At 35.0% G+C, this 20,280-nt stretch overlaps 1 protein-coding gene across 2 annotated transcripts in view; it reads left to right on the forward strand.

The window, feature by feature from the left end:
- The first annotated feature begins 167 nt into the window (after positions 1-167).
- The window catches only part of LOC106876880 (anamorsin), a 51,906-nt gene continuing 31,793 nt past the window's right edge, over positions 168-20,280 (forward strand). Inside the window, exons 1-4 of one of the 2 annotated variants that reach the window (XM_014925621.2) lie at positions 168-268; positions 10,884-11,044; positions 12,546-12,760; positions 17,262-17,418. In XM_014925621.2, the coding sequence (XP_014781107.1) occupies positions 10,885-11,044; positions 12,546-12,760; positions 17,262-17,418 (532 nt within the window). In that variant the 5' untranslated portion in view covers positions 168-268; position 10,884. Of the gene's footprint in view, positions 315-10,883; positions 11,045-12,545; positions 12,761-17,261; positions 17,419-20,280 lie in introns of both variants that reach the window. The other variant, XM_014925619.2, reaches the window with a different exon arrangement.

Consider the following 20,280-nt stretch of genomic DNA (forward strand, 5'->3'; position numbering starts at 1 on the left):
GTATGCAAATGGGGATAGAATTTTTAAAAGAAATGTTAAATCCATGTTTAACAAACGTTTCACATCACCCCTATAAAATCTTCGGAACATCAGTGTTTTTTTTTTTTTTTTACCTTTTCGTTTCGTTGTGTTATAATATTCCACGAGGATTTTGGGAAGAGTTTGCCCTTTGAACAACAAAATATTGCAAAAATAAATATTTACTTCTGAGCAGTCGTAACTTCCGTTCTTCTTACTAGCTGACTTTTAATACCAGCACATGTCAGAGGTAACTTCTATATTTATCTTCCACACACACCTTTACTGTTAATCAGGTAAGTGATAGAAGTAGTGTTTTATTGATCTAACGATATAGACTCTTTTGATCTAACGATATATATATATATATATATATATGATTGTTTAGATGGCATTGTATTTATACGTCCAGATATTTTGATACACAAGTTAACTAAAATGTGCAAAAATGCGGGTGTTTTTTTTTTGTATTATACACTACGAACACAAATTGTAAGAATAAGATAACGGTTTATGCACACACACACAGATCGTGTGTGTGTGTATATCTATCTATCTATCTATCTAGCTATCTATCTATCTATATATATATATATATATATAATGACAAGTAATTAGTGAATATTAACTCCCAGATTGTTCTTGTATAGGTAACAAGATATGAAATTCTTACATGTGTGTGTTTTGTTTTTTAATTGGTTTCTGTTCGTATTGCGTATTATAGATGGTAAACTATTCACCGCGCCATCACTTGGTTCTTGGTTGTATTCATCTCACCTTCACTTCGTTCTTAGTTGCGTTTAACAAGTTTCACTTCGCAAGAATTTGTGGTGCATTTCTCTTACCTGGAGATAATTTCCCATTCTTTCCTTCAACCTGATAATAAGGCCCTAATAAAGGTTTTGGACGCCGTCTTTACTTCATTGACTAATCCACTGCGTAAGAATATTTTGAATTAGCAGTCGTAGTGTAAGAACCCTCCAGTTTGTCTTAATTACGTACATATTTATAAACAGCTTCAATTTTCAGCTTCTCTCAAAACCCCCTTATCGAGTGGGAATAGCATTATTGTAAAGTTGTCAAAATACTGAGAAGGTCACCAGAGTTCACAGCCACCTATTTTTTTTTTCTGTGGTGTTGTTAAAATAAATATAAGTATCGTTAGTTTTGGTTTAGTAGCTTTAAAACGTTCGAGGTTTTTTTCAGTGGTTTTTGTATCAAAAACTTAAGGACTATCGAAGGCATAACTACAGGGTTTTACCCCCCAGACGTTGGGAGGTCATAACTTTCAGAAAAATGAATATTTTTTAATGAAATTTTCTATGCATATAGTATTTACTATGTAGAATCCGAATATACAAACATTTCCGGTGAAAGTGTTTTGGAATGGGGGTGGGGGACAATTTTCGGAAATCTCGAAGGCATAACTACAGGGTTTTACCCCCCTAAAACCCTGTAGTTATGCCCTATCGAAATGGTTACTGTGTGGCAACTCTTAATTCAGTTTGGTTTATAAGTTCATATACTGGGGAAGAAAAAGAATCTGACGTTTCGGAGGGTGGTCCTTTCATCTGAAAGAGAAAGAGAAACTTTTTTTTTTTAAAGTTCAAACATTAGATTCGTCTCCTCCCTTTTGCCATATACACATCAAATTCACTGTATAATTTTTGCTGACTCAGGCCACCACTGTTTTTTTTTTAGCTCTTATTTATTCACCTTTTTCAACTATAATCTTTTCCACTCCTTGACACTGATACATCTGTTATTATATAATTGTGTTATGTAATCATAGCTGTCGGCCATTTGGTCGAAAATTCAGGAAATAAAAATGCAAAGTAATATTTTCATTTAAAATCTCAGTGATTAAATCACCCCCTCCCCAAAACTAAAATATAATATGCACTTAAAGACTTAAATATCTAAAGTGAATTGTTTATTATTATCAATTTTTTTCGTTATATCTGCACTAGGTTTCAGTTCACTCTTCTTTCATTGTAAAGTCAATGACTGACAACTATATCAATAAATGTAAGATTTGTTTCAACTCTCTTATAAAACTTGGCTCTTCAGAATAGCATAAACTTCAAGCAATCAATTTTCCCCACCTGATAAAGATGAAAACTTATACTATTGCAGAAAATAGACAAAGTAATATTATTTCATCATGTAAATCCTATTATCAAGGTTATCCTTTTAAATTTTTACTCCCACAAAATTTGTTTAGGTTTAGTTATGAACGTAAGTTTTAAGTCGAAAGTTTGTTAGTGTTCAAGGTCGAAAGCAATCTTTTTAACAAATGTAATATTTTTTTAGGTGTAAATCGGTTGTAACACCAAATACTTCTTATATTAAAAAAAAAATGAATTTATTGATTTATAACAGATATGTAGCTGGGTGTATTGACTTGTAGTTAAGGAGTTTGGTTTACAATCATGAGTGAAATTATGTAGATGGAATCACCTGTGGAAGCTTGTTCATGAACTATACCTGTAATTCAAGGAATGGTGCTACATTGATTCTGCTTAAGAATTATGTTAAGGGTCCCCAACCAGCTTTATACTAATCTGGTCCCTTATTAACAAAATTCTAAGGCACAGTTAAAATCTGGAGAGGCTTTTGTGAAGTCATTTATATGATGTAGGAATCACCAAATAAAATATTTGTTTTAATTTATTTGAATTTTTTTATAGATCCTTTGATGCTTATGATTTTGGTAGGAAAAGTTCAGTTAGGTTTTAAACATAAGTTGTTACTCCTCAAACAGAATTGCATGGCTAATTGCAAGAATGTAAACTTTCAGCTTATATCATTGAGTAAACGGTATATCATCAGATCAATTCTGATTAGGTATGCTTTAAGAAGAAATTACAAGTGACTACTCTTTTGAATCACAAAAGTTGGGCAACAGTCTTATCATATTTGAGGAGTTTTGAGAAAGACATACATTTCTTAAGTTAATGAGGATTTAGTTAGATATAATGTTGACCTTGGTGCAGATAGGAACTACTGGTGAAAGTGAATTGGCATGTGTTAGTGTGCAGCATTTCTTAAGTTGTAGGTTTACTCCTTATTGAAATGGAAGAAATGTCAATAGAAAATGAAATGGAAGAGATAGCAATAGAAAAGCAAAAAATTTAGTTGACATAAATTATGTTATGATCAGAAATTAAAAGGATTTTGTTTGTACCATTGCAAATATAATTTTTAACTTATCGAGTAATTTTTAAAAGAATTTACTAGTCAGAAAAATTGTATGACCCAGAGTTATAAAATCTTAGGAAAAGGTTAAAATATAATTGTTTTCTATATTTTGATAGATCAACACTTTCTAGATAAGTTTGATTAAACTTTTTTCAGAATATTAAAAATTAAAGTCGAACAAGTATGACTAGATGTCTTTCCTTTATAAAGACAGTTGTATATAATTTGAAGGAAATTTGCTGCACAGTAAGACTGAAACCAAGACCCCTATGGTTAGGAAACAAGTTTTTTAACTACACAGCCACATTTGCATATGTATAAATGTAATATTATGTAATATATATTAATATAATCTATAATTAAAACTGTATAATAAAAAATTGAATCACGGAAGTTAATTACTTGTAAATGCCATCTGCATGAAAAGCAAGTTAGTCTTAACATATTTGATGTAGCTAACAAAAGATCTAGTTAGAAATATTTATGTGTAAGGAAAAGGCATTAAACTCAATGACTAATAAATTATATTTTAATTGTTTTGGTATGTATGGAAGGCAACACCAGACTTGTTTTATTCTTATTAGAATTCCTCAGCATAGCTGTGTAATGATGATAGAATCATTAAGTTGACATTCAGTTTTGTTCAGGAGTAGACATAAAAAATTAGGATATTTATCAGGTCATCCCATAAGCTCTGTCCGAAGTTTGAATAAAGAAAACAAGTGATCAAATGCGAAAGTTATGTTCCCCAAATGATTCTGTAAACTACGAAACAAATGGTTGTCTGAAGGTTGGGAGAATAAGGTGGATGAGGAATTTTTTCCCAACCAAGCTCTTCGATCTTCTGTGATGTGATCTTTGCAGTGTGGAGTCGTGCATTGTCTTGATGAAACATCACTCCTTTTTGGTCCACTAAAGTGGGTCTTTTTTTCTTCAAAGCTTGGTTCAAACGCTCTAATTGCTGACAGTAGAAGTGAGCATTGATTGTTGCATTAGGTAGCAACAATTCAAAGTGAATTACTCCTTTGCAATCCCACTAGAAAGAGAGAAGAACCTTTTTCCCATGAAGTTCCCTTCTCGGTTGTGGTTGAGCTTTTTCCCTTTTACCAAGCCACTGTTTACGATGTTTAACATTTCGATAGAAGATCCATTTTTCGTCACCAGTCACAAGTCTATCCAAAAAGGGTAAAGTGAGTTCGCGAGAATGGAGAGAAGAACAGATGTCAACTTGGGATTTGTGATTGCTTTCGGACAATTCATGAGACACCCATTTTCCAAGTTTAGGATTAGGGTTAGGGTTAGTTGTTGAAGATGACGATGAACAGTTGTATGGTTTGTACTAAGTTTTATTGCCAATTCTTCAACTGATAATGCAAGATTTTCTTCAAGTAATGCCTCAAGGAGCTTATCATCAAACTCAACTGGACATCCTGTTCAATCTTCATCTTCAAGGCTGAAATCTCCACTTCTGAATTTTGCAAACCATCTTCTGCAAGTTCTTTCATTCAAGCATTCTTTCCCATAAACTGAGTGTATGTTTTGAGTCGCTTCAACTGCAGAGTTTCCTTTTTTGTACTCATAAAGCATTATGTGCCTCGAATGCTCTTTGGATACTTCCATGTCAGAAAGGATTTTAATCAAAGAAATTTTAATTCTATTATTCTGTAAAATAATATTTAATTAGTTTAAATGTACACAAATACATTAAATTTCATTCAATTTTAAAAATGGTAAAATTGGACAGAACTTATGGGATGACCTGACAAAGATATATTATGAATATATACACAGTATATTTCTTTACTTCCATGTAATTTACCTGTAATAAAATTTTGCTCATATGCTTATTAGTTTAAATTTCTTTTCTTTTACCTCTTGCTCTCCAATCTAGAAACTTCACTTCTCAGTTTAAGAAGCCTAGTGGAAAATTTTACAGTTAGGCTTCTATCAATTTGCAGAGCTGACTCATCATCATCATCACTATCATAATTTAATGTCCATATTCCATACTGGCATGAGTTGGATAGTTTAACAGAATCTGAGGAGTTGCATGACTGCATAGAGCTCCTGTGTCCGTTTTGGCATGGTTACTATGGCTAGATATCTTTCCTAATGCCAGCCACTTTATAGAGTGTACTGAGTGCTTTTTTGCACACCACTGGCACTAATGAGGTCACTAAGTAACTTGTAAAAGAGGAAAATACAGAAAAAAGGAAATAGGGGAAAAAGAAAAAGCCTCCTGGACTAAATGGGCAGTCAGTGTTTGAGAGGTGAAGGAGGGGGGTGAGGGTTCTATGCCATGTGTTGAGAGGCTAAAGTGTGATGGAAGGGCAAGCCCAGGTGGCTTGCTTATAGAGGGTATACAAGGCTACCCAACATTTTATAAGGGTAGGTAAGAGTAGCTGGAAGTCCAAATAGTTGATAACTTTTCATACCCTCTAAAAAGGGGCTTTGTTTATAACATAAAAACACATTCAACGTTAGCTAGAAGTAAAAATTGTTGTATTGTAGCTTTTTCTTTTTTTTTTTATTCAAACTCTTTTAGACTTGGTTAATTTAATTCAATCAATGTTCATATCACTTTTACACTTTTACTTGTTTCAGTCTTTTGACTGCGGCCATGCTGGAGCACCGCCTTTAGTCGAAGAAATCGACCCCAGGACTTATTCTTTGGAAGCCTAGTACTTATTCTATCGGTCTCTTTTGCCGAACCACTAAGTTACGGGGACATAAACACACCAGCATCGGTTGTCAAGCGATGTTGGGGGGACAAACACAGACATACAAACACACACACACACATACACATATATATACACATATACGACGGGCTTCTTTCAGTTTCCGTCTACCAAATCCACTCACAAGGCATTGGTCGGCCCGAGGCTATAGTAGAAGGCACTTGCCCAAGATGCCACGCAGTGGGACTGAACCCGGGACCATGTGGTTGGTAAGCAAGCTACTTACCACACAGCCACTCATTCATAAAAGACAAAATTTGATTGTTGGAGTTCAAGTTTCACCTGAATTGCTATTGCCTTTCATTCCTCTTCTTACTGATTAAAATGAATGCTAGTAAAATGCTAGTCAACTATACATCTTTTTTGTAGATAAATAAATAGTGGTTTTGTAACCATTTAAAAGAAAATGCAATGAAAGTCACTTATATGATCAATTTGGCACAGGGTTTGATCGCATTAAGCAGAGAATATAGCAAATACTTTGGCCCACTGATTTTGGTGACAATAATTTTCTGATAACATAGTGGACAGTGTTATTAGAATGTTATTGTCATCAAAATCAAATCTTATGTTCACTACTTTAGAAAATCTATATCAGCTAAGCAAATGACCTCTAAGTGCATTAAAAACATAACATGATTTAATATAGTGATTTCAGAAAGTTATCATTTTCTTTGAGCATATAAAAGACAAATTTAGCTGGGGAAAAATGAGTAAGCCAAGATTAGGTAAATTTGCCACTTCTATTCTCTAGAATCACATTTGAAAACAAACTCAATAACCATCCCTAGATATCAGAAATGTGAAAAAAAATTTAAACTGTCTATGTCAAATGAAAGGGGATCATGGAAAATGGCACATGATATGAAATTAATAAAACTTGACTAAATATTTAAAAAATCCACCATAAAATATTCTCTGTGGCTTCTTTGCGATCTTCTGAAGTGGCTCTTTTCCCAATATATTTATGCACCATGCAGTTAAAGAGAAGAAATTAGTGAAATTAGTCATTACTCATATTACTTCATTTTAGAAACATTTTTTTTGCAACTTGAAAATGATCAAATTAGACATTAGTGTGGGAGAAAATTGACTTGGAATCCAAGAAAGAAAAGAATATTGATTGTTAAACATAAAAAAAATTATCCAGATTTTTTTTTTTTATTAGCAACCTCAATTACAATCAGGTCAAAGTTGAGGAAAAATTTCTTGAAAAAGTGGACCTGCCACTTGACTATGTTTTGAACTCTCTCAGCTTCAACAATAACCACTACACTGACCAATTTTTACTCCTAAGGACGATGCAACAGTACAAAACGATGATGCAATACTTTCACTGTAAAGATTTCAAACAAGCAAGAAGAAAATAAGAAGAAATTACTAATTTTTTCGTCATTTATTTTTTCCCTTTCCCCTCTATGCAAGGCAGTCATATTTACAATTGATAGTGGGTAACTAATGTGATTGATATTGGGTTGAAGGTAATCGGTTTCAGTCACTGGCTCTTGTGTATGATGGTATTTAGTCACAGGTCAACTCTGATTGAACACAATTTTGATAATCAACGGTGAAAATCTCGGTCTAGTGTGATTTTAGGAAGATTTTGCTGCTATTTCCAGTAGGTTGAGTGACCGCTTACAGACTGTTTCATTTGCTAGTCTGTGTATGAGTTAGAATTATGTTTGAGATAATAAAAAAAAAAAATTCATTAGGGTGCCATTTCGGATTATGCTTTCACATTTTAAGTGTTTATATGGGCGACTTTTTGCAGGGGACATAACTCTGCCGACTTTGATCATTAGAATTAAGAGTGTGTTCATATTTATCAGTGAGAGTAATGGTGATGGGGGCCTCCTAACTGATGAGTCGATGGACAGATTAATTTTAGAGTACTGTATTTGAAATCTGCCATATCTATGCGTAAGTAGAAATATAACGACCACTACAACGGTCTGTAGTAAGAAGGACTTGGCCAAGTTTTATACTGCTGTCTTGGTAACTTCTGTAACAATGAAGGTGGAGGTTGGAAAAAAAAAAAGCAACATTCATTTCAATGCTTTCTCAGAAGAGAATGGATAATGTTATGTTCACGACTCCTTTGTAGGACTGTCTAGGCTGGTGGAGGTGAAAGAGAAAGATATCACAACTGAATGGATTACTCTCAGGTCATAACAAAGGTCTTTCAACAAAAAGTACTCTTTCAAATGATCCTAAAAGTTAGCCAGGTAGTGTAGTAGCCCATATAGGATCTTCAGATTCCAAAAGGATGACAAGCAAAGCTGACCGTGGGAGGATTTGAACACGGAGCACAGATAGTTGGAAAAATACAGCAGGACTGCCAATTCAGCATCTGGTTGTAAGAAATTTACCTTAGCAAATTCTGCAGGGAAAGGTAGCTGTTAAAATGATGATGAGAATGAAGGTGACAGAAACTTGCTGTATGAATCTTGAAAATGCAAAGCCCAATGCCACTAGTAGCCATTAGATCCTGGAACATGCATACTGGATTGAATGGGCAGGTTGGATGGTTATAGTACTGAACTTATACTTTCACACGCGATCTGTTTTAGTGGTCACAGTATTACACTGAGACTGCATGGGAGATATTTTATTTGGCCGAGGTGACCACACTATGAATGCAATGTGTAGTGATTTTTTAAGTTCTGTAAGTGAACATCAAACTCAGTTGTTCAGCTTTGATGATACTGAATCTAAGGGCGTCTGTGATTAGTAGGTGTGGCCGGCTTCTGTTTACAATGCTGTGGATTCACTTGCTGCAACCAGTTCAATAAGAAATAATTTAATAATAAATCAGAAGTACATATACAATCTGTCTTTGATAGATTATAGTCCTGTCTAGAAGGAGATTTGTTTCTCAACTTAAACTAAGCATTGTCCACCGTGAAACCTGTAGGCCTTTTGGCAACATTAAAATTTTTTCATTCTTTTCTTTTTTTTGTTTTGTAAACAGCTACGTTAAAAAAAAACTAAGTTTCAATTCAAATATTTTTAATCCTTTATCATTCATGATACTAATTGTTATATATTATTATGTTCACATCAAAGGTGGTGAGCTGGCAGAATTGTTAGCACACTGGGCAAAATGTTTAGTGGCATTTCATCCATCTTTATGTTCTGAGTTCAAATTCCACTGAGGTCGACTTTGTCTTTCATCTTTTCGGGGTTGATAAATTAAGTACCAGTAAAACACTGGGGTTGATGTAATTGACTAGTCCCCTCCCCCAAAATATCAGGCCTGTGCCTTTAGTAGAAAGGATTATTATATTCACATCATGGTGGAACTAATATTAAAAAAAAATATATGGCTTGGTGATATATATTTTTCTGCTATTAAAATTAAGCTGGTGTGAACATCTAGTATAGTTGCTCTCATGTAGTCCCAGTCAGCTCTCTATGCAGGCTTATCAGGTTGAGTCCAAAAATTCTTTGGGTTTTTCTGTAATGATTTTTGTTAACTTGTATCTCTATGTTGTATCATTAATTTGAGACAATTTCTTGTCCAATTGTTGCTTAATTGTTTATTCTTTATTTTCATATATAACATATAAACATTAATTTCTTATTCTTTATTTTACAACTTTGATAGTGACTGGTGGAAAATTGCAATTAGAGGAATTTTATGCTACCTGTGAAAAAAGAACTGAATGTAGCAGTAAAAAAAAACTAGTGCCCAAGAACTGTCAACAAATTTATGGTACAAAACTGGTTCAGACGTTTCAAGTAAGATTACACCAGCCTCAAAGACAAAGCAAGGCCAAGGAGACCTGTTGTGGAAGATGAAGTCTTACTTGAAATGATTGAATAACAACCAAACACAAACACTCATACAGTGTTGGCAGGATTTGGTCCTTCACAAAGCACCATTAATTGACACCTCTGTAACCTCAGCCTTGTAAACATGCTATCAAGAAGCTCCTCAAGGACTGGCTAATCACAGGCTCAATGATGTGTGAACACTTGCAGACAACTGCTGGCAAATCTTTGAGATGCCTATTTTTGGATTCAGTTTGTGACTGGTGATGAAAAATATATCTATTTTTGTAATCCTAATAGAAGTCAGGGTGGTTTGAACAGAAAGTTACGTTGTGTATTTGGTGGAATTTTGAGGATGTGTTGCACTTTGAGCTTGTCCCAGATGGTCATGCTGTGATAACTAACCTTTATGCCCAACAACTGCAGCAAGTATATGATGCTTTGAAAGCCTGCTATCCACCATTAGTCAATCGAAGATGCACCCATACAGCATGTCAGTACCCCGCACACACTGCCAATGTGTAGGGAACTTGGGAGGCTGGAAGTGCTGCATCACCATGCCTACAGTCCAGACCTTGCACCATTGGATTACTACCTTTTCCAAGTCATGGTCCATTTCCTGCATAGACGAAGATTCAACAATGTGGATGAAATTGAAAGTGGGTGTTGGGAATTTTTGGCTTCGAAACTGGCCAAACCATATAAGTGCGGAATTGAGCTTTGGCACAACAGTGGCAACAGGCAATACGATATGATGGGATATATTTTGATGAATAAATGCTTTTCATATGTAATTTGTTTGAACTATAAATGAAAGCTTGAAATGTGAAGAAACTTTTAACTCAACCTGGTATAACACATAGGTCTCAAGTTGACTTCTTTTGAGTCATCCCTACAGGTCTAGATACATCGCTCCTGCATTTGGTTGAAAATGGAATGCCTTGCACATTTTCTTGCAGTGCTTTATTGTATGTGATGCACTGTGATATTCCAGACGTGTTAGATTCCTCAATTGTCCAGTCTCTTTTGGAAATGAAACCCATTAATTAATCAATGCTTAATTTATCCTTTATTGGTCTTAAGTCTTAAACAAAAATCCATTAATTAATTAATGCTTAATTTATCCTTTATTATTCTTTCTTTCACCAGCATGGCAGAAATAATTGCTGAAGTGTTCCCAGTAGAATCTGGACAGCAAATTCTTGTTTTAACCAAGGGAGACAATACCTATTTTACTGGCTTGCCGGACCTTCTAAAAGCAACAACAGGTGTTGCTGGTAAAGTGCTAACACGGGATTTGGATAAATTAAGTAAGTTAACATTCTTCTCTTCATTAAAATTTAATTTTATGTTACTCCTATTATGACACAATTATGGTGGTTGTTGTTTAGCACTCAGTAGCTGAGCCTTGATTTAGCAGTCTTATAGTCATAGGTATTCTAAAACCATAGATTATATTTTTTTAATTCACAGCACACCTAGATATTCTTTGCAGTACACTTGCCAGAACCATTGCTCTGTGTGGTTGCTTGACCTAGCAGCCAAATTTTCCTCAAATCACATCTTGAACAATGGAGTTGCTGATAAATATAAAGCTGTTGTGGTCATGACTGGAATGCCTATTTTGATAAGTTTGTTCTGTCAGGTTCCAGATTCTGTGCAATTTGGTGCATGAAACTGTTGTTGTTTATCCCCAGGTCAGCCATGTATATATATATATATATATATATATATATATATATATATCCTAGTAGGGTGTGATTTGATGTGGATTTGGTTAGTATTTCTAGGAAATTGAGTAATCATGTAGAGGCTCTTGTAGTTCTCACATATGCCTTTATTCTTTCACTCTGCTACAATTTTGTGCCATTGGTTACTCTTCCTAATGCCAACCACACCAAGAGTATAATGAGTGCTTTTACATGCCACTGGCATGGATGCCAGTTGCATGACACCAGTATCTGCCACGACTGATTTTACTTGACTTGACGAATCTTCTCAAGCACAGCATATCGCCAAACGTCTCGGTCACTAGGCATTGCTTCCATTAGGCCCAACGTTTTAAGATCATGCTTCACCACCTTGTCCCATGTCATCCATATATAAACCTTGCCAGATCAGATTGGATCCTGGTACAGCCTCTTAGCTTGCCAGTCCTCAGTCAAACCATTCAACCTATGCCAGCATGGAAAGCGGACGTTAAACGATGATGATGTAAAGGGGAATAACTCGATTGAACAGCTTTACCATAAAGAATTCCTGTTGCACTGTTTTTATTCGACCAGTGCTGGTCTGTGTGTGTGTGTGCGCACAACTCAGAATGCAGAAGGCCAGAATAAAATAACTACCAGTTAAATAAAGAATCTGTGCTTGATGAAAATTTTCCTATTCACATTTTGGACTTTTTTAGATAAGAATGTGAAGTTAACTTAGCTACTTTATTGCATTAAAAACAGTTAAATATAGCACTCTTAAACCTGATATAGGTTGGTTCTAATGATTCTACAAGTCCGTTGTCAAATTGACTACATCCCTCCAAATGATCAAATGTGATGCTTATTCATTCACATTGTTTTGGATTAATCATGGATTATCTTGTAGCTTTGACATTTTAACAATGTGATTGTATATTTTGAGACATTGTAGGGTAGGTGTAAGAAGTCTAATATAGCTGGTTTGGACATAAAACAAAGTAGAATATTTGGGTTGCGTATGGCTTGTTTAAATGATAAAGAGTAATGAAAAGCTTGTGCAAATGTAAAAAAATTCTTCTTGTTATTACCATTGTAATCATTCTTATTTTGTTGCTAGGTGAATACGTTGGAACAAAATTTGACTCTGCTGTGTTTGGTATGATTTTATCAAAAGACTTTAAATTTGAACTAGAACAATTGGCCAGCGTGTGCCAGGTGCTAAAACCGACATCTCAGCTTCATATATTCAAAATCTCATCACCAGAATCCACACAGACCAAGGATCAACTTATATCTTCTTTAAAATTATCAGGATTTGTGAAGGTCACTGAGGTAAGTTTCTTCATTCTTTTCTGTCTTTTCTATCTTTGTGACAAGAGCAATGTTACAGCATGGCCTTAACTTTAATGCTTATAAAAAAGTAAACATACTTGTAACGTGAGGGTTATGAGGTAGATCTTGATCCACTTTACAATTATGGAACCTCTTGGAGTCAAATAACATGTTTACTTGGTGGTACAAACTTGCTTTTAGTTTTTCATGGCTTGGTGTTTGGGTTTGCAGCAAGGTTGTTCTATCTATGATCTTCATAGAACCTTCAAGACCCATTACATTAATACAGCAATTGTTCTTTTTAAAGAACACAAATTGATAGCTCCATGAAAAATATGAATGGAGAGGAAGGAATTCCAAGTGGCTAATGTTCTGGAAAGAAAGGACTGAGTAAAATGTCAGTAAAGGGTGGGTCTATGGATAGGGATTGAAGGTATATGAAGTATGAGTGACGGGAAGAGGAGAGATGATTGACTCTTATGGGACTGAGTAGAGACGACATGCTACCAACCAGTTCTGAGGACCAAAGGCTATTGTAGTTTAACCAAAGGTCAGTGTGTGTTGCTGGATAACTTCATGTCAATAAGTGAGTTGGATGTTGCTTTTGTTATTGTAATGTGGTCTTGGATATCTGTATGTTTAGTAACAGCACTCTCAGATGTTGAAGCCAAAACTGGGTTGTATCCAAGATAGCTCAAGATAATTAGGATTCTAAATCAAGGTACTACCTTCTCCTAGCATATAGGAGTTGAACTCAGTATCAAAAGCTAACAAAAACATTTATTGATTACACAGTACTCCTCTTACTGAGGTTAACTAATTTTACTCATCCATAGTACTTATTTACACTTGCTACTGAGGAATATCTCATACACCTAAAAAGACAAGATGGTCACAGGTGGCATGTCTTTGATGTTTCTGGATTGATCAGAACTTGAAACAACATCTTATCTTAGTCTATTTAGTTGTTGTTTAGCTTCCTGTTTGCCTTTGATCCTGGAGGTCTATGATCAAAGGCTTTTCATCCATGACCAATTTGTTTTGCATGAGGTATATCATATTATCTAATATATGTTCCTTCCCATTTTTATGATGGTGGAGTGTAATTTAATATAGATTTACTGGTATTTCTTGCTGATTTACTGACCACATAGAGGCTCTCTTGTTGGCTTGTATTGTTAGCAATATGGAAATATTCACTGCTGCAAGTATTGAGCCATATCTCCACAAGCTTTTGTTGGCCTGCTGTATTCAGCTCCAGTACTTTTATGGTTATGGTGAAGGCAATGGGAAAATTAATTTGCATCCATTTTAGAGTTGTTACATGAAGACAGAATGGCATAATGTGTTTTATTTCCTTTTCTAAATGTTATGCTGAAGACTTCTAATAGAGTTATTTTTAAAAACATTTATTGTGTCTGTATAATCAGCTTCTATGTGCTGCTAGTAGCATATAACTCGAGATAACATGTCTCATTGTCATGTGACGAGTAACTAAATTGGCTTTCTCATCTTGTTTGTTGAGTGAGGTGTGTGTGTGTGCATGTGGCGTTGTCCTGTGATGATTGTAATAACAATCTATTACTCTGGCGTAAGTATAAACATATAAACAGATGATGCTGGTACAAGACCTAACAAGGGAACTTATAAGTTGTTGCTTGACCTACAAGAAATACCAGAAAAATTCCAAGAAATCATACCTTATCTTAAAAAAAAAAAAAAAATACACATTGGATAATATTGTCCTAGATACACTATGTCAACAGGAAATAAAGGTGAGGTCAAAACTGGAATACCTTTGATCATAAGGTATGCTTCATCATGAATGACCTGGAATTGAACAACAACTATTGCTGCAAACAGTAGGAGTATTGTACAACTGGCGAATGTTTTATTAGATTGTAAGACTGCTTTGAAATACTCTGAGGCTTTAGATTAGAGGGGGATGGTCTCTAAAGTGGTTGACTTGTACTGATGGCTCATTGAGACATCATAGCAAGTTAACTCCTCTCACTGAATGATGTGTGAGTTTAGGCTGGTGTGTGTTTAAGTCTCAGCTGGTGCAACGAAAGATTCTGTAACTGTAACAAGGTTCGTAACTCAGTCAAACAGTTAGAAAGGGAAATAATTCGTTTATTTATTTTTTGTTTGGCTTTACAAACTTACATTTTACATATTTGGCACAGTGCATTTTTATGTCCTTTTTACTATGCTTGCATCATTTTCAGCACAGCATCTCACCATATGTTGGCAGTCCTATGTAATTTTCTTTGTGAGGTGCAGCATCTTGAAATCAACGTTTATGATTTCTGTTTCCGTTGGTCTTCCAATTTTGACTTATGGATGTTAAAGGTGCCAAGTATACTTATTAATAAATATTATTGTTGTTTAGCTGTAGGTCAAAGCTATCATCAAAGAGATTCAGCTATATTGTTAAAGGAATATTTTTTTATTTAGATATTGCACGTTTGGCTATTCACTGAAAGGTTGGTGGTTCAAGCCCACCCAGGGACACAACTTGTAATTTATATAGCATAGACTTGGGTGTGTGGTTTAGATGTTTGCTTCTCAAATACATTGTTTTGGCTTCAGTCCTTGTGTTTGGCACCTTGGGCAAGTGTCTTCTGCTATAACCCCTGTGAGTAAATTTGGTAGATGGAAACTGAAAGAAACCCATTGTGTGTGTATATAATACAAAAATGTACATGCATGCATGCATGTGTGTGTGTGTGTGTGTGTGTGTGTGTGTGTGTGTGTGTGTGTATTTCCTTGTCGTGGCATTTGCATGACATTTGTAAATGAGTGTTACTATCATGCAAACAGTGTCATTCATTTCCAATATTCTGCCAATACATGTAACAGGAAGGGCATCCTGTTGTAGAAAATCTGTCCCCCAAAAATTCTATCTGGCCAAGTCAAGCTTCGAAATGTAAACATTAAATGATGATAGTCTCTCTCTAGGACTACATAATCTGGTGGCCACATACTAACCCTTACAGAAATATAAGGAAGATGAGGCATCAGAAAATGGTTGTACTTTACTGTGTTTAACCTTGCTATTCTGAGTTCAAATCTTGCTATATTTAACTCTCATCTTTCTGGGTCTAGGAAAATCTGTAAACTGAAGAGCACTTAGTCAGCTACAATATTCCATTACAAATACTGTTCTTTTTATAACTTTATCATATGCTGTTGTAACTTTTCAGTTGAATGTTTTGTTTCATTATATCTACCTTGACTATCTCAAATAGATTAAATTTTTTAAAATCCATATTTTTTCAAGTATTCATATATAAAAGAAAAACATCTAAAGAAGTATGTATTTGGTTTGACTTCATTTTTCTCATCAATACACTCCATTCTTGAAATCACAGAGCAGACAGATAAAACAGAATTAACTTTGTGCTTACATTGTAAGATAAATGTGAGTGAATATGTGATGCTTTGCAGTGTCAATGGACACTATTTTATTTGCTTAACTTCATCTGGCTGTTAAGAAAGCATATCACATTCTCTGGAAATGTTACTCATGATAAACTGGTGACATCTTCAATTGTAAATTTGTGTGTCATCTATTTCTCACTATATAAGCAAGGAAATAGGTGAATGTTGGATAATTAGTGAGTTTACTTTAGAAAGCTAGATTGACTTAACTTTAATTCTATGTTGCTGGTAATTATAGCTAGTTGACACTATAATATACTGATGTGTATGTTCAAGGGCTTATGTCACAACACCAGTGTTGCATTATGTCCTGAACAGTGACATTCAATTAATCAAAGCTCATTCCAACTTGTTCTTTAATAAGCGTTGTAGTACTGGTAATGGTAGGCAGCTTCAGCAAGCAGTAGCTAAATTTTTTTTAGTGTTTGAAATTTCTAATTCCATTATAAAACAATACATAACACCATTGAGGTGGGGTTCTTACACTAAGCAATTTTGAGAAAAAGAAAGATATTTTTTAACCCTTCAGCATTTAAACCAGCCACATCCAGCCAAAAATATTCTATCTCACCTACCCTGTACTGTCATCTTAAAAATAAACAATTACATCATCAAAACCATAAAGCTATGAGATAATGTATGATTAATACAAAACAATATGAATAAATAATCATTACATTTAATAGAGTAATCTGAATGTTAAAAAGTTAATTGATTTGTTCCTTGAGAAAAGTGATAATCCCTGGAATACCACAGTAATGGTAGTGGGTAAAAAAAGAATGAGTGTTTTTGAAAAACGTCTTTGCTAATATAGGTTGGTGTGGTTTACAAATTCATATATTTACATATCAAATACTATGCTAATGACTGACTGGTGCACAATGCTGCAGAACATGATGTAAGAGGCCTTCAATTTGTCATGTTATTAAACATTTGCTACTGGTTATCAAGTACTTATTCAGTTTTCCTCATTCAGTTTTGTAGTTTTATATATCAGCTTAAAACTGTATATCTTTTGCAGCTCCCAGAAGTCAAACTTTCTGTATATCTTTTGCAGCTCCCAGAGGTCAAACTCTCTGATTCTAATGTAGATTCCATCAAGGCGTTTTGTGATTTGCCAGCTGAAAGCTCTATAGTCCATCTGTCTGCAGCAAAACCTAGCTATGCTATTGGTTCCACAACCAAGCTTAATTTGAGTCAAAAACTCAAGACAAGTAAGGGTTTTCTTTCTTTGTTTGTTTTGATATCTGTTTGGAGACTGAAGTGGTTGTTTCACAAGGCTGTCTTTTTTGCTTTGCAAAGGATACAGGTACCTGTCAGATGTGTTTTAGAATTTCCTCATCTAGTATAGTCATTGGAAATTGTGCTACCTAGGTATCTGAACAGAGAAAGTATAGATTGTTGTTTATTGTTTTGCTAAGTAAGTAGGGATAAGGAAGAGTGCAGTATGCTATTGATAGTTAATGTTCCTTTTCTGGACATTAACTGTTTCACCGACTCATTTATAAGTTGTAATGGTACCTGAGATGATGGACCATAGGAATCCTGGAGTGTGAGCCACCAGAGCTCAGTTATCAACATAGTAGTTCGATAATCTGTTTCGATTTGAGCTTAGTGGAGGACTGAAGACTTCTAGAATTGAAAATATTTCTGTCAGGCTAGAAGTCTTTGTCCTTCTTCCCGTTCCATCCTTCTCCATTTATGATATAGTCATACAGCTGAAGATATTAAATAACACAACAGTCAATACATAACCCTGTCTGACACACATCACCTTGTTGGGTGATGTGATGTATATAGTGCAGTAGTACTATATTAGTTGAAGAGTTAGGTATGTTGGTCTTTTCCACTTGTTTGCAATTCTTTTGCTTACAACTCACTGCTGTTGCTTAGCAAATATAATGAACTTGGAAGTAACTTAGTAAGTCTTCCCTGACATTGTGCTGTCTCACTCCAAAACTCTGGCCATGCTTCTTCATAACTACTTATGGTTATTGAGTGCTTTGCAGTTCCAGAGTAGTAGTGGTTCTTAGAGAAACTATACTCACTTTGGTGGATATATCTTTGTATTTATGAACCATTACTATAGTACCTAGTTAGTGAGTTCAGGAAGAGAAAGGATAACACTGTACACTGAGAGAAGTAGCTGTGGTAGTCAGTTGGGAGTACGTACTAGTCATTTTAGGTCTCACTTGCCACTGAATCTATCAAACATCAGGTTATGCATTAAGATACCAAAACAGGTCAAAGTCATCCTAATGGATGATTTTAATGCATGAGCAAGTGGAGAATAAGTGTACCTGAAATGAAGTGATTGAAAACTATAGTATTGAAAAAACGAACAGCATAGCATTAGACTTCTTTGTATGTAGAGCACAGCCTCGTGATTATCAACATCTTCCAGTAGAAGAACTAACACAAAACTTCACATATATATCCCAGGCCCAAACACTAATAATCTCATTGGCTACAACATAGGTGACCTCAAAGATGTTCTCCTCACCTATGCAACAAAGGAAGCTGAATGTTGGACAGACTTGCATGATATTAATGAGTTACTAAATGGCTACTATGTTTTCTCTTGATGTGATAGAAATGGTTACCAAATCTCCCTCAAATCACATGCTACTGTCTTGTATAATATCAAAACACAGACAATATAATCCTACATACCTTTGAAAGAACTGGATGGTTATGATCCTGATCTAACAGACCTACGATCAAAAGTTTGATGCTTTTGATCGTAGGTCTGTTAGATGAAGATTGACTTGGAGCTAAGCAACAACAACAACAACAATAAGCAGACGTCATATTGTGTGTCCCAAGCATTAAGAGGTTCAATTGTAGCAAGCTCAGTAGTTCAGTATAGGACTTTCATTACTCTCTAACTGTCAAAGCAAAAGCTTCAGTGGCACTTAATCACCATAGTGGCTAGCATAGATAACAAATGGTCTCCTTAAATTCCACACTCTTTGAATTAAATCTTTGGAATCAAGGGGGAAAAAATATTAAAACCAGTTTGGTATAAACTTTTCAATTAGCAAGCTCCTCAATGACACGCGCATGGTCAAGTGAGCAACTCTGGTAGTCTCTTGTCCACACTCTTAAAAAGTATCGATGTATACATTGGAGTGATGCTGAATCTGTTGTTAAAAGTGGATTATAAAAGCTCAAGAAATCCATATGCATACAGAGGAGCATGATATCACACACAATTTCTGAGCTGCAATAAAGATCTTCTATGGCTCCAGTCAAGTCATCAGACAACACACTTCCTGAAAGACCAGTCAACAATACTGGCATGCTACGAATAATTCTTAAAGTAGTGGATCCAACAATCATGGATGAATCTTGTGCAATGTCTATGAGCCACCACTTAAATGACCCTCAATTTTTGCTAGAGTTAGTGCTGCCATAAAATAACAATAAGAAATTCTTGAACCAGACAACATTCTAGCAGAGATCTGGTAGGTGAGTGGTTATGCGTGCACAAGTGCCGTTCATAGCTACGTCATAGAGCCAGGAGATAAGAAAGATTATCCCTTAACATTGGAATGATGCTAACATTGCCATTGAGTACAAAAGTAAGGGAGGTAAATCTGTTCGTTCAGGCTGTAGGAGTAGAGTACTCCTGTCTATTGCTGTGAAGCCTTGGTCGTGATCATGTTTAAAAGATGGCTCCAGTCTATACAAGAAAATGTCACAGTGTAGGTTCCTTAGTTACTGAGGTACAATCGACAAGTTCTTTGTTTTATGGCAGTTCACGAAAACTACAAGAAACCTGTTTGCGGCATTTGTGGATCTGTCAAAGATCTTTGACACGAAGTAGGAAACTAAGCAGAATGCTCTTAAAAATTGGTTGCCCACCCACATTTGTGAATCTCTTCTGCCAGTTTCACACAGGGATGATGGATCAAGTTGTTATAGGTGGAAGATATCTGAATCAAACTTCTTAAATAATATATGTAACTCTTATCAAATGTGTTGAGTGCTACTTTCTTTTGTTTGTCCACTCACTCGTGTGTGTAACTATACATATATATATATATATATATATATATATATATATATATATA

Source organism: Octopus bimaculoides, chromosome 6, assembly GCF_001194135.2.
Source record: "Octopus bimaculoides isolate UCB-OBI-ISO-001 chromosome 6, ASM119413v2, whole genome shotgun sequence".
Taxonomy (NCBI): Eukaryota; Metazoa; Mollusca; class Cephalopoda; order Octopoda; family Octopodidae; genus Octopus; species Octopus bimaculoides.